Here is a 14,655-nt window from a genome sequence, read left to right as displayed (position 1 = left end):
ATTTATACACGATTCTATACGATGTGATTGAGGTCCATGATATGGCAGTGTGAAAACTATCACATGAGCAGTGATCTATGATGTAGGTCATAGATCTACACAGACTCACCAGGACAGGTAGGGAGGAGACATTCTGGATGATGCTATTGTGCCTGAATGATGCTTAGTAGAGATTTGCATTCACAGTAACACAACGTACACTAATGGTATATTTCAGTTTTATGTATTTCACTGTAAGCATGCATAATGGGGCATACCTATGAACCTCGCACTCAGAAGGCTGAGGCAGGGGGATAGAAAGTTCAAGACCAGCCTGGACTACATAGTGAGACTGGATCAACTATACAAAGACAAATTAGAAAAAAAAAATATGTGGCAGAATATTTTGAAACTAAAAGTTGCAAAAGCTTTTTAAAATGTTTTTTTGTTTTTAAGCTTAATGTTCAAAACTGTTGTAAAAGAAATGAAATGGGTAACACTAACAACCAAAAACCAAGAGTACCAACTTGGCCAGGACTTAGTTCAGTACATCACTTAACCTTTATCAGAGAACCTTCTTGTATATGGTATAACATCCAGAGAATGGGACTGTGGAACATTCAACCGTAAACAGGATGCCTTCATCAATCTCCACCCTGTCCCCCCAGGGCTCAGGGATCTATGCAAAAGAAGACGTGAAAAGATTCTAGGAGCCAGTGGTGATGGATGACTCCAAGGAAACAGTGTCTTCTAGACACACAGGGGTGATACACATATGAACTAAAAGAGACTAATATATGCAGGACCAGCACAGCTACAAACCAGACAAAATCCCAACCCCAGCCAAAAAGCTATTTGCAACTGATAGCTGCTGGGGGAAAGGAAAATGAGCTTTCTACAATGGAGCATCACTGGGGTCATCAATCTTACTCCAGGACAGGCGTCACGCCTAATGGTAGTTGGCCAACACAAAACACATTGTGTGCTTTCTTTTGGCCTTATATTTGTTTGTTAGTTTTTAAAAACAAGGTCTCACCGTTTAGCCTTGCAGACCTGGAACTCACTACGATGACTAGGCTGGCCTCAGACTCATAGAGATCCTCCTGAGTGCTGCTATTAAAGGCATGCACCAACTATTACGTCATTTATATAACAACAAACACCTGGAAACAGTCCAAATGTCTGTCATTGGCAGAATAGATAACTAATTAAGACACAGTCAATGCCAAAGAATGAAAACTATAATCAACATGGCTCACTTGGAGCAACATGCCATACATACATGTACATATATATGCATGTTCACGGGTACATGTGTATTTTATTTTTCCATTGGTGTGGCTGATTGAACTTAAGACCCTGTGCATGCTAGGTGGGCATTCTACCACTGTGCTACATCTCCAGCCTCAGAACACAAGTGACCGAAATAAAATAATGTAAATCCAGTTATGTACTAGACAGAAGTGAAAATACACAGGTTTTAATAAAAGCAAATGATGACAGGACTCACTCAGGGCATCAGCTGCATTTGAGAAGAGATTTTTTGCAGGACCCATGGCAGTATTCCCAAGTAAAGAAAGTGTGTTTGCTTGTTTGTTTGTTTGTATTTTTCTCCTTGAGACAAGGTTTCTCTGTGTAGCCTTGGCTGTCGTGGAACTCACTCTGTAGACCAGGCTGTCCTCCAACTCACAGAGATCTGCCTGTCTCTGCTGGAATTAAAGGCGTGTGCCACCACTGTTCTGCATTTTGTCTGTTTTTTAAAGATAGATTCTCATATATCCCAGGCTGGCCCCAAACTTGTTAGGTAATCAAGAGTGACCTTGAAGTTCAACTTCTACCTCTCAAATGCTGGGAAAATGTTTCTAATGAGGACAAGTATCACAGCATTGTTAATCTTGTTCTATCTGTTCCAACTCTTAGACATAAGCTTTTAGTTCAAGGCTGACCTTGAACTCAGTGTTTCTGCCTGCATGCACCACCATGCCCACGGGTACTATTCATCTTTATGCTGTACATGCTTACTTGTGAGTATTATTTTGGATCTATTTAAACTTTATTTAATGTAAATAAAATATAATAAGTGACTGGAAATAATAATTAAAATGGTGAACTTGGTGTTTAATGATTCTCTGCCTACCCGAAAGGCCTTGTGCATCCTCATGGTGGCTGAACAGAAGACAAACCTTGTGAGAAGCAATCGAAGAAACTCATCTCCAAAAAACTGGAGGAAGGCCTGATCTGCAGAAGAGAAAGAGACAGTGAGAGAGGTGACGTGAAAATGACATTTCAACAGGGAACTTAGTTAAGGAAAGCCTTCATGACTTTCCTACCTGCAACAAGTACCTTTAAGAAAAACTTATACAGTTTATAGTAGGAAACCACTTAAGGCACTATAGTAAGCTTTGTTAAGTGTGCAGGTAGATTAGCAGGGTACCTATTGAACGCGAATGGGTCAGTAGCTGGGCAATATCACGGTTGATTTTTCGAAGATATTCTTGACACTTTTCCCACAGGCCTCTACGCATGCTTGACAATCCAGACACAAATAGGAAGGCCATTAGAGGATTGTTCAGAAAGAGAGTGAAGAGGCTACCTCGCTGAGACTGATCTGTAATAACAAACATGTTACATACAGACAAGAGTTTTACAAAGGGTTAGCAAACACATGAGGAATATTTTAACACACTGATAATGTGTAAAATTAAAGCTGTATCAGTAAATCACAATTCAACAATGTAAATTCTTCATGAAATTATGAAAATACATCCTAGGCATATTGCCTTCTGAATAAAATAAAAACCTTGAGCATCCTTCAATTATGAATGATAAATAAACGTATTTCTTTTTTTTTTTTTTTTAAAGATTTATTTATTATTATGTATACAGTGCTCTGCCTACATATACACCCGCAGACCAGAAGAGGGCACCAGATCTCATTGTAGATGGTTGTGAGTCACCATGTGGTTGCCGGGAATTGAACTCAGGACCTCTGGTAGAGCACTCAGTGCTCTTAACCTCTGAGCCATCTCTCCAGCCCACCATAAACGTATTTCTTTTCTTTTTTTTTTTTTTTAAATATATATTTTTTAATTTAATTTTTAATTTATGTGCATTGGTGTGAGGGTGTCAGATCTTGGAGTTACAGACAGTTGTGAGCTACCATGTGGGTGCTAGGAATTGAACCCGGGTCCTCTGGAAGAGCAGACAGTGCCCTTAACCACTGAGCCAACTCTCCAGCCCCATAAACGTATTTCTTATTATCTTAACACCAACTAACCAACTTCATCTGAATATGGCAAGTGTTGAAACATGAAGCTTCCATGATGTAAATATCTGATGTGTCAATTTTCTGCCAATTATCATGATTGGTTATTCTGTCTTTGCAACCCAGGCCCTTTTTGAGATAGCACTAGCCTTGAACTCATAAAATAGCTACGGACAACCCTGATCCTCCTGCCTTTTTACCTTCTAAGTGAGGGATGACAGGTATATGCCACCATATTTGGCTCTCTACCTAGCTCTTCAATGTCAGTGTTTTCTTTCTTTGGTTCTACACATTGCTGATCTCACCAACTCCTAGGATACTGGTAGCTACTCATGCTTGGAGGGACTTAATTTTCAAATACTAAGACTGGATTCCCTAGTTCTGGCTCTGTGCTGTCCTGTGATCTACTGTACACAAAGAGTGACTGTTCCAAACTAAGACTATTTATGAATGCATTGCAGACTTTAAAGAGCACAAAAAGGCATACTGTGAACACCCCCTAGCTATGTAACTCACTGCACATTTCTACTGAACAGCACTGGACAAAAAAGACCTTGAGTTCAAACATATGATTCTCCTGCAGTTCTCTAATGTAGGTTCTCATCAGGACTCAGGATTCCTACCAATACCTGAGCTAGCCTCCTGTCGTCTTGCTCTTGGTCTCCCAGAAAGCCCTGCAGCATCAGTGGGCTTAGCATTCAGTCTCTTGCTGAGCTCCCAACACCATCATCTCGCTACTTTCCCAGTGTTCCTCTAGTTCCTTCTCCATGCACGCTTTCTCACCTTTGCCTGTTTAACATCCTTCACTCAAATCTAACTCCAATCATATCAGAAATTTTGAAAGTTTGTAATCATAGCCGCGTGTGGTGGTGCACGCCTTTAATCCCAGCACTTAAAGGAAGAGGCAATCAGATCTCTGTAAATTCAAGGCCAGCCTGGTCTACAGAGTGAGTCCAGGACAGCCAGGGCTACACAGAGAAACCTCGTCTTGAAAAAACAAAAACAAAACCAAACAAAAATAATAACAGAGAGGAACTACTATGGTTTAAATATAGCTAATTTTTTAAAACAGTTTTTTTCATCATTCAATCCCACAGTCCCTTCAGGCAGAGGCACTACTTTAACATCTCTAAGTGTCTTATGGGCTCTCAGGGATATAGCACATATAATTTTTGGGCTGGAACATTCCTGTTCAGTCATTCCTCATCCCCATCCACCATCTCTCCTTTTGCTTCACTCTGTGTGTTAATAGCAGTTCCCTGTTTGTACTCCCATGTAACTCCTTTTAGGTCATCTTCAACTAGACATTGGTTCTATGAGAAACACAACTGTATTATCAGATACAATGCTATTCCCCACTGCCCAGCACAATGCCTGATAAATAAATCTAAAAAGTATACTGAATGAATAAAGTATGTTTGACTAATGACAGAGCTACAGATACCAAAAATACAGAACCTTAGCAAATACACCTACTACTTTGTGGCTAGAGTGGCCAAGCCCTTTTGTAGAGGTCAGCAGCAACAATGCTATTGAATAAATCCTAAATGCTTTACATAAAAGAATATTCCATCTGTCTGGTGGCTAAATTTTACTTAGAAGTATTTGTAGTCTAAACTTTACAGTATAAAGATAGGATGCTAGGCAAACAAAACAAAACAAAACAAAACAGAAATCAAGGACACGAATCACTGACATGATTAACTGCTTTCTAGGTACCTAGCACAGTGCTATAGGGTTAAGCATATTTGATAGGTAAAGTATCTGAGGCACAAAATGGCTTAATAACATTCCAACATCACACAGCTAAGTATGTGGCTAGGTTGGACTCAAATTCAGCTGGCACCTTTGAGTCTGTGCTTTCCTCCTCCGTGTAATGAGTTCTCTGATCAAATTTTGGTATTAACACACTGACCATGTAGTTTTAAATAAAACTACATTAGAACAGGATGATGACAGCACTCTCTAGTACTGGGGAGAGGTTACATTCCTCTGGAAACAGTAAGAAACAGGATGTAAAATCCTCAAAGCAGGAGAATTTTACCGTTGTTTGAAGGTAAGTTCTATCCCTTAGAATTTGGCTTTGGCTATGTGAACTTAGAATTGCTACAAGATTTTCCCTGTTAAACAGCAGAACTTACCTTAAAACAACGGTGTAAGTCTCCAGCTTCTCTCAGGCATTCAAGTGCTGACCATCACTTCCTGTGTCAAACTATGTCAGCAGACAGGACTTCAGGCTGGGAAGTAGCAGTGAAATGCCATCTCCCACAGAGAGACACCGGCACTACTCCCAGCCAGGGAGATAGTGCACAGCTCAAGTACTGCTAAGACAGTGTGGAGTCTCACTTAGCATTTGACCTAGGAAATGACTGGAGTTAGAATTAGGTTTTATGTGTAACCTACGGAGGACAAAACACTCAGGGCAAAGGCTTTCCCTTTGTAGCCACTAGAGAAATGGCCCAAACAAACTTGTCCTTTTGGTGAATTCTGAAGAGATTTTTATTTTAAAAGCACAAGAGGAAAATTAGAAAACAAAACAAACCAAGCCAGAAAGAAAGAAGCCTTTTGTGTTGTGCCAGCTCAAGTTTCCTAACTCTTAGACACAGACTAACAAGTTTCCTAGGCCAGCAGTTTTTTATGGTCTTCAAAGATGCCTAAGGTACGTAACCAAAGATGTAGGAAAATCATGTTATGTCTGTGACAAGAAAACCAGGACCAAAATTTAAATCTAAAAATCCAAGATGTCTTTAGTAGCAAGGCATCAAACTTCCTGCTTAGATATGAATTCTCTTAAGGCCTAATTGTAGCACATTAGGGAAGCTTTGTCCACAAGGATTCCAGGTATTTTTCAGATTGACACTTGCTACATATACCATACCTCCATGTCTGCTCACGATAGTAGGTCAAAATAAATACAGTCTTTATTCATCAAGACCTACTGGTGTAATAGGAACCAAAAACATACCTTGCAAAGCTTTTGGATATGCTGTGGGAGAAAGCAGGCAGACGAGCGGCTGTCCAAACAAGTTTGTGAAGTTCTGCAATATATAAGAGTTTAAGACTTTTATTAAAGATTTGACAAATTGCAGTTACCTAGTAATTTCCCAGTGTACATCACTAGTGTATAGATTGGACTCTTTAACTTATAAGCAGATGTGGGAACAGCAGCAGTTGCAGATATGCATTCATGTCTCATTACCATGCATACCAACATGCTCAAAAGGATTGCCACCAAAACAATGAAGTTCGCCACGTAGACTATTGATTTTTAAAGTAATAGCAGATGTGAAATTGTAGCTTTGCAGTTACAGGCCATCTCACTCTCTAGAAACTGTGTTCCCACAGGATATACCAGCGCAAATTTTCAAGAAGATCTAGCTTTATCCTCAAAGGCTCTGCAAATGAGTACATCCTTTACTGAGACTCATGGCAACAGCTCACACAGGATGATGGCCATGTGCTTATTACAGCAAGAACTAAGTGGGCACTCAGACTGCAAGTGGAGGACTCTGCATGATTTCGGGTATTTCTCTAAAGGTAGATCTATTATAATAGATATAATTTAAATAACAAATCCATTTGGTGAAACAACAAAAAGATACATATAATTCCTAGGACTAAATGAATAAGCCAGAAAAGTAAAAAATTCTAAAGGGTAAAAACAAAGACAACAAACGGAAAGACACTATGTTTTTACAGATGAACCCATCCTTAAATGTCACAATAGTGTCTTACAATTTGAACTAATCTCAATAAGTATAGCTACTGGTGTTCTCCCCCCTAAGAGAAAAATGTGCCAGGCTGTGGAGGCACACACCTTTAATCCTAGCACTCAGGAGGCAGAAGCAGGTGGATCTGAGTTCAAGGCCAAAGTGAGGTCTAGGATAGCCAGGGCTACACAGAGAAACCCTGTCTCGAAAACAAAAACCAAACAAAAATAGTGCTGTTGAAGTTCACATGCAAAACTAGTCAGGAAAGTAAAAAAGAAGACTCACTAGATATTAAAGCTACTTTAAAACTTCAGTAATTGAAATGTGTGGCACTGGAACAAGAGTGGGTGGAAAACAAATGGAACAGAATGGGAAGTCCAGAAAAGGCCCTGAAAACATGTAGGACTTCTGGATGAATACCAAATCAATAAAAAAAATCTAAATGAAAATAGCAGGCAATAAAAATGGTGACCAAAAATATATCAAGCTATTTTTGTGGCCTGGAAGCGCTTCCTAACTATTATGATTGCCAAGATTAATAAAGCCAGTTATATAAAAATAAAAAAATCCAGCACAGCAAAATACAGTATAAGCCATGCCAGGTGGAAACACTTGTAATCCCAGTACTTGGGAGGTCAGGAGCTGGGGCCAGCCTGGGCTCCATGTGTACAAACAAACAACCAACCCACCCACCTATTGCCTGAGCTTGCCTGCCTCCTAAGTCCTGCCCTCCATTCCCAGCTCTGAAGAAAGTGACCACAGCATACGCCTACATTTCAGAAATACCCGTGGGTCCTAGTTCATGCTGCTGCTCTTGATCTGGATAGTGCTAAGTAGACAGCACTGTCATTCATTTCCCTTAAGGTCTCCGCTTTCTGCTTGTTAGTCAGACTTTGACCTCTGAAACCTCTCTCTCTCTCTCTCTCTCTCTCTCTCTCTCTCTCTCTCTCTCTCTCTCTCTCACACACGCACACACACACATACACACACACTGTGCAGTTATTACTTGAAAGCTTTGGGTGGCTTCTGGAAGCTACATGTGGGAAGAGTCACCTGATTGGGGTTACTCTGCTTAGATGGGGCAAATGAGACACTTTAAGGGGAACCCCAATGTATCCTCTAGAAGCTGGGCACAGGATACCCTAATGATGGGTTTCCAATAAGAGATTTGACTTTAGTTCTTTACTTAAGAGTCAGTCTTTAAAGTTTTGTGACTGGGTTTCATGTAATCTAGCTTGGTCTGCTTCTGATCCTCTGGTCTCCATGTCCCAAGTATTGCAGATATAAACGAGAGCTTTATGAATGTTAGACAAACACTACATCAACTGATTTGCACACTTAGCCTTGTAGTAAGCATCCCTAAAATAAAGTACTTAATCCACATGGTTGGAATTTGTTGCTGGGGAATGAAGTGTGTCCTGTGTGACTCCTGGACCAGCACCTTGCAAGTTTAGAACTGGTTTCCTCCGTCTCCCCTACATTCCTTATCCTTTGCTGATTTTGCTATTGCCTTCTTAATGTACTAAGTCTTCACATAATTATATGCCAAGTACAGAGTCCTTTTTGAAATTATGTGCATTTGAGGATTATCATAAGGTCCTCTGATAGAAAATACTGAGTTGTATATATTATTTATTTACTTAGACACAGGGTCTTACGATTTTTTTTTTTTTAGGCTGGAACAGAATTCCTAGAATCAAGTGAAACTCCCACCTCAAGCTCCTGAATATTTGAGACTGTAGGCACAGGTGACCACGTTTGCATCTTTGTCTGCGTCGGGGTGTCAGGCTCTGGAACTGGAGTTACAGACAGTTGTGAGCTGCCATGTAGGTGCTGGGAATTGAACCCGTGTTCTCTGGAAGAGCAGCCAGTGCTCTTAAACTTGGAGCCATCTCTCTATTCCCTTAGTACAGTACAGGTTTTTATAATCAGACTGTTTAAACCCAGCTTTGCTAACACACTTGTGTCTTTGACCTTGGGTAAAAATGCCTCCACTAGGGTTGGAGAGATAGCTCAGTGGTTAACAGTACTGGCCCCCTTTGCAGAAGACCTGGGTTCAATTCCCAGCAGCTACACAGTGGCTCATAGCCATCTGTAACTCCAGTTCAAGGGTATCTGGCACCTTCTTCTGGCCTCCACGGGCACTATATACAGGTGGTACCAAGACAAGCATGTAGACAAAATAGCCATAACATAAAATAAAGATAAAAAATGTACCTTGGTTTTCTTATTAGTCACATGCAGATAATAAAAGTGGCAATGGTGCCTGAAGGTACAGTACTGTGATTATTGTAGTTACCTGGGAGGAAGATTACAAGTTCAAAGCTGACATAAGCTATACAGTAAGTTCAAAGCCAGCCTAGGAAGCTCACTAAGGCACCACTATCTCCAAAAATAAAAAACTAAAATAAAAATAAAAAGAGGCCTAGAGATGAAGCTCAGTGGCAGAGTGCTTGCCTAGTATCAGTGAGACCCTACATTCAAACACAGTACTAAAAACTGAGTGACAAATTAGCTATGTGATAATTAAGTGTGGCCAAGTACATTAAACATTTAGAAGAATACACAGTACCAATTCCCGTATTACAGATGCTAGTTATCATGGTTATGAAGAACAATGAAGTCACAAGGTGAAAAAGGCATGTGATCTGAAACATGGTAATTAGCAAGCACCTAAGAGGCTGCATTTGTTCAGACCCCTGAGGCACCTTGGAAAGGGCATTTACGAAACAAAGACTAGAATGTAAAGGGCGGGAGCAAGAAGACTGCCTGCAATAGTAAGGACCAGGAAGGAAATCAGTGTAGACAAAGAGACTGGCAAGAAAGAAGGTCAAAGATGCGTGTATGTCCACATGAGTCCTGTTTTCCAGGTGAGATAAGAAGTCAAGGGAAGCTGGGCACAGTGGTGCACACCTGTAATCCCAGCACTCAGGAGGCAGAGGCAGGAGGATCTCTGTGAGTTTGAGGCCAGCCTGGTCTACAAAGTGAGTCCAGGACAGCCAAGGCTACATGGAGAAACCTTGTCTTGAAAAACCAAAACAATGTAAAAAACCAAAACCAACCAAAAAGAAGTCACAGGAGAGTTTGAGCAGAGAAGGACCACCTTGACACAAAGGTGTGCATGCAGGAGATGAGAGAGGTGAAGAAGGAGGAAGAGAAAAGCACAGCGGGGAAGCTCCTGCAGTAACTCAAGTGACCGAGAACACTGACATGGACCAGGGGGTTTGCAGTGGAGTCCATGAAATGCTGGACATTTCATTAGACCTTATAAGGTTTCATGACCTGCATGTGATAGAGGAGGGAAGGAGAATAACACCAAGAATAAAGCCAAGACTTTTAGTGGGACAACTATAAAAACAAAATAGGTACCAACTAAGATAGGTAGTCTAGAGGTACAAGGGGCCTAGAATTGTCTTGGATATAGGCAGTTTCTGTTGGTTTGCAATTGCTTGAAGAATTTTTAACGGAACACACAGAGAAGGTAGGTTTATTAACACTGTATGTGCAGTTCTAGAGAGAAGTCTGGCCTGGAGGTAGGGAAGAAGCCAGTAGGGAAACAGTAACTAAGCCATGTAACTAAGTATGAACACTAAGGGGGTCAGCTATGGCTGGAAAATAAGAGGAATATAATGGAGTCCAGGGACACTCCAACGATGGTCAGAGATTTAAGGAAAAACACTCAAATAGACTGAGAAAATAAGTTAATGCCAGACCTTGGCTGGCCTAAGTCAAACTAGCAACTTGAATTTAAGTTTGGAAAGCCACACCTAGAAAAGGGCAGCCATGGCAAGAGACCTGTATTTGCCTGCATTAGAGAAGAACCCTACAGGGCTACATCGTTAAAGTAAGGATGGAGTAAAATCAACACTCACATGTCCCCCTACTAGGACCATTGCTAACAGAAAGGTAAGGTAATATTTTTTGGTGTTGAGTTCAATAGACATAGCTGTTCCCCTGAATTAGTTCCTGCAGGTTGCCAGTTCTCCGACATACCCACAGCCCAAGTATCTTCCTACCCAAGTGATACCAAAAACAGGGTCCTGGGCTGGTGATACTTCTAAATGTTGGGTACAAGCAAACTCAAACCTCTTGTAACTGAAGGTACCTTCATATTAGGACCTCATGAACTTCTTCCTTAAGCATAAGGACATGAACACACACGAACACACACACACACACACACACACACAGACACACACACACACACACACACACACACACACTCTTACTCTGCAGCGGGAGATAGATGGCTCAGTGACTAAGAATGCTTGCTGAATTTCAAGAGGACCCCATTTCCATTCTTGGCACCTATACCAGCAGCTCACAAGTCCTAGCTCCATGGGATCCAATGCCCGTTTCTGATCTTTGCAGACATCTGGTCACACATGGCACACACCCATACCCACACCCACACAGAGCCACAGTGCATATACATAAACAAAATAAAAATTTACATTTTAAAAATAATCAAACAGAAAAACTGAAAATGCTTTCTAAAAGGATACAGACATTTATTTTCATCTCACAAATGACCATGAAGAGTTTCACAGTGAGCACAGTGAACAAAAGCCAGTTCCCATGGTCTGCAGACCCCAGACTCTACCCATGTCTCACAGCCCAAGGCTCGGAAAATGGTGTCTTTTTTTCCCCTCCCAAGTCAGGGTTTCTCTGTGTAGCCATGGCTGTCTTGGACTCACCTTGTAGACCAGGTTGGCCTTGAACTCACAGAGATCCACCTGCCTCTGCCTCCCGAGTGCTGAGATCATAGGTGTGCACCACCATGCCTGACTTTGAAAATGGTATCTTAAGTAGTGAAAGTAGACTCAAGTGTAGGAATTATATGATAGACAAGATCAATAGCTGCCGACTGAGCTCAAAGAAGTAAAAGCAAAGACTAAATAAACTGTGATAGGCAATATAATGTATCAAAAGGAACCGGAGAAATAAAAAATACATATAGCAACATGAAACTCAAGATGGATTAATAATGTGTTAGACACAGCTGAAGAGACCCTGTGAACTAAAGTAGGATGAGGGGGACAAAAAAAAAAAAAAAAAAAAAAAAAAGACACAATACCCAACTGAAACGTGATGATGGAAAATACTGAAGAAGCTAAGAAATGTGGAAAGTGTGAAATGTCTCAGGAGATAGGAAAGAGGTTCAAGAGACAGTAAGTAAAGAACTAATGGCTCAGAACTGCCATTACCAGGAATGAAGAACTCCAGCCTAACAATTCAAAGCAACCAACAGACCCTGACATGTTCAGCCAGTATGTACCCACCACAGGTTAAGTGCGAATCACTAGAGGCTAAGAGGAGGAATTTCAAAGGAGCAAAAGAGAAATAGAGCCCTGGAATTTGAGGGGGGCTGGCAGGAGACCAGGTGTAACTAACTATGTGGTAAAAGTCATTATCAGAGTACAGAAATTTTCACACATCAAACACATTAGGCCAAAGCTATTTCGTGATAGCCTGCTTTTGACAGCCATGTAAATCATATACACTCGATACACCCAGCACTTAAAAATGTCAAGTTCACAGTGAATCTTTTCTTCCAAAGGAAAGAAAGCAAAACTAAAAAGAATTTCCCAAAGTTATTAGGAAAAATTTTTTTACTTGAAAAAAAAAATTTTGGGTTGGAGAGATGGCTCAGTGGTTAAGAGCACTGTCTGATCTTCCAGAAGTCTTGAGTTTAAATCCCAGCAACCACATGGTGGCTCACACCATCTATATAATGTGATCTAATGCCCTCTTCTGGTGGGCAGACAGAATACTGTATACATAATAAATAAATAAATCTTAAAAACAATACAGATAATGCTACATAACCACAGAAAAAGCCAATTGGTGTGCTTAATTTTCCCTACTGAAAACATGTTAGGCAAAATATGGGTCACAGCTGTCACAAAGACAGCTCATACTAACAGGGAAAGCTCCTTTCCTTCCAAGAATGGAAAAAAAACCCAGGAATTTGGAATGAGAAAGAAGAGTTATACAGTATATTTAATCTTTATTTTTATTTCTCTCTCTTGAATCTTTATTTCACCATTCACTATGTGTTTATTAAGAATCTTAAATGTGAGGCAGGGGGAGAACAAAGACACACATATCTAAATAGTCACAATATACACATCGGGGAAAGTATTCATATGCTGACAGAACTAGGCAGAATGATGAGCTTTATCTGATAAATATGATGTAAGCATGGAGGAAGACCTAAAGACCTGATATAGAGTTTACCATCCAACTATGACAAATCCTATCCACTTACCCAGTTTTTTGCCTCCATTCTAAAACAGAACCAGATAAGCATGGATTATGATACTCTGAATAAAGTCTTATATAAAAGAGGCAAAAAGAAACAGAGACAACTCAGACCATAGGAAAGCAGAGAGAATATAAAATGATTTCTATGGCTGAAATGTAGCTAGGTAAAGCACTTGCCTAGCATGATGTGAGGCCCTGGGTTACAACACACATACAGTAACACGCGCACGCGCGCGCACACACACACACCAAAAATAAATAAAAGTAATCATTTATGTTCCCAAGGGTATGAGAAGATAGTTCAAATAAGAGATAAAGACCACCATATAGGTCTATTGTATGTGCATGTATGTATTACATGCATACATACATCTAATCCTCTAACTGTATCTATGTGAAAGAAAAAAGACAGGGCCCTCATCTGGGTGCATTTTGAACTGCTGTAGTATGTAAAGTGCCCGTTTTCTTGAATTATTCCATTACCTTTTCTGTTTCTGTACTACTCTTAAAGAACTATTACGTAATATATATATATATATATTTTTTTTTTTTTTTTTTTTTTCTTTTGGGTTTTTGAGACAGGGTTTCTCTGTGTAGCCTTGGCCACCCTGGACTCACTTTGTAGACCAGGCTGGCCTCGAACTCACAGTGGTCCGCTTGCCTCTGCCTCCTGAGTGCTAGGATTAAAGGCGTGCGCCACCACGCCTGGCTAATTTATATATTTTTATGCTGGATCTTCTTGTCTAGATTTTTTTTGTTTGTTTGTTTGAGACAGGGACTCACTCTGTATCCCAAGTTGCCCAATCCTGTTTTGATCTTCCTTTAGTAGCTCCCCACTTCTTCCTACATCCAACAGATATACACACATATACAACTTAAGAAAGTATACTGATAAGTTCTCTAAAACTATAAAATTGTAACATCGAAATTAATAAAATGCTAAGCAAGAAAACTCTTAGCAAGAAAATGCTAAAAATATTAAAAATTTAGGGTGGGTTAGATGCTCTTAAAATTCAGGATTTATTTATTTATTTGGGTTTTCAAGACAGGGTTTCTCTGTTTACCAGCCCTGGCTATTCTGGAATTCATTTTGTAGACCAGGCTGGCTTTGAACTCAGAGAGATCTGCCTGCCTCTGGTGTGCACCATGATACCTGGCCAGGTTTTATTTTTAAAATGAAACTAAACATGAGAAGAAAATGAAAAATATATATGTGGGGTCACCAATCTTGGCTACCAGCCATTTCCACTGCCAGGCAGAATAAACTGTGTAATATTTGCTCCTTCATTCAGGTTGATATCCACAGCAGAAGAAGCATTCAGGAGCAAAGCCCCCAGCCCAGAGTGGACATGCTTTTCCCTAATTCAAGCCTGTTTCGCTTTAATATAAATTATTACAGTTTGAATTCTAGTAACTTCAAAGTTTTGCTGCTGG

At 40.3% G+C, this 14,655-nt stretch overlaps 1 protein-coding gene across 1 annotated transcript in view; it reads right to left on the bottom strand.

The window, feature by feature from the left end:
- Window positions 1-14,655, bottom strand: part of Scai (suppressor of cancer cell invasion) — a 100,003-nt gene that overhangs the window by 2,648 nt on the left and 82,700 nt on the right. Inside the window, exons 15-17 of the mRNA XM_051167114.1 lie at window positions 6,210-6,282; window positions 2,414-2,587; window positions 2,117-2,217 (exon numbers count right to left, since the gene is read on the bottom strand). Of these exons, the coding sequence (XP_051023071.1) occupies window positions 2,117-2,217; window positions 2,414-2,587; window positions 6,210-6,282 (348 nt within the window). The remainder of the gene's footprint in view (window positions 1-2,116; window positions 2,218-2,413; window positions 2,588-6,209; window positions 6,283-14,655) is intronic.

This window comes from Acomys russatus, chromosome 24 (genome assembly GCF_903995435.1).
Source record: "Acomys russatus chromosome 24, mAcoRus1.1, whole genome shotgun sequence".
In the NCBI taxonomy this organism is placed as follows: Eukaryota; Metazoa; Chordata; class Mammalia; order Rodentia; family Muridae; genus Acomys; species Acomys russatus.
This window is presented reverse-complemented; position numbering and strand designations above follow the sequence as displayed.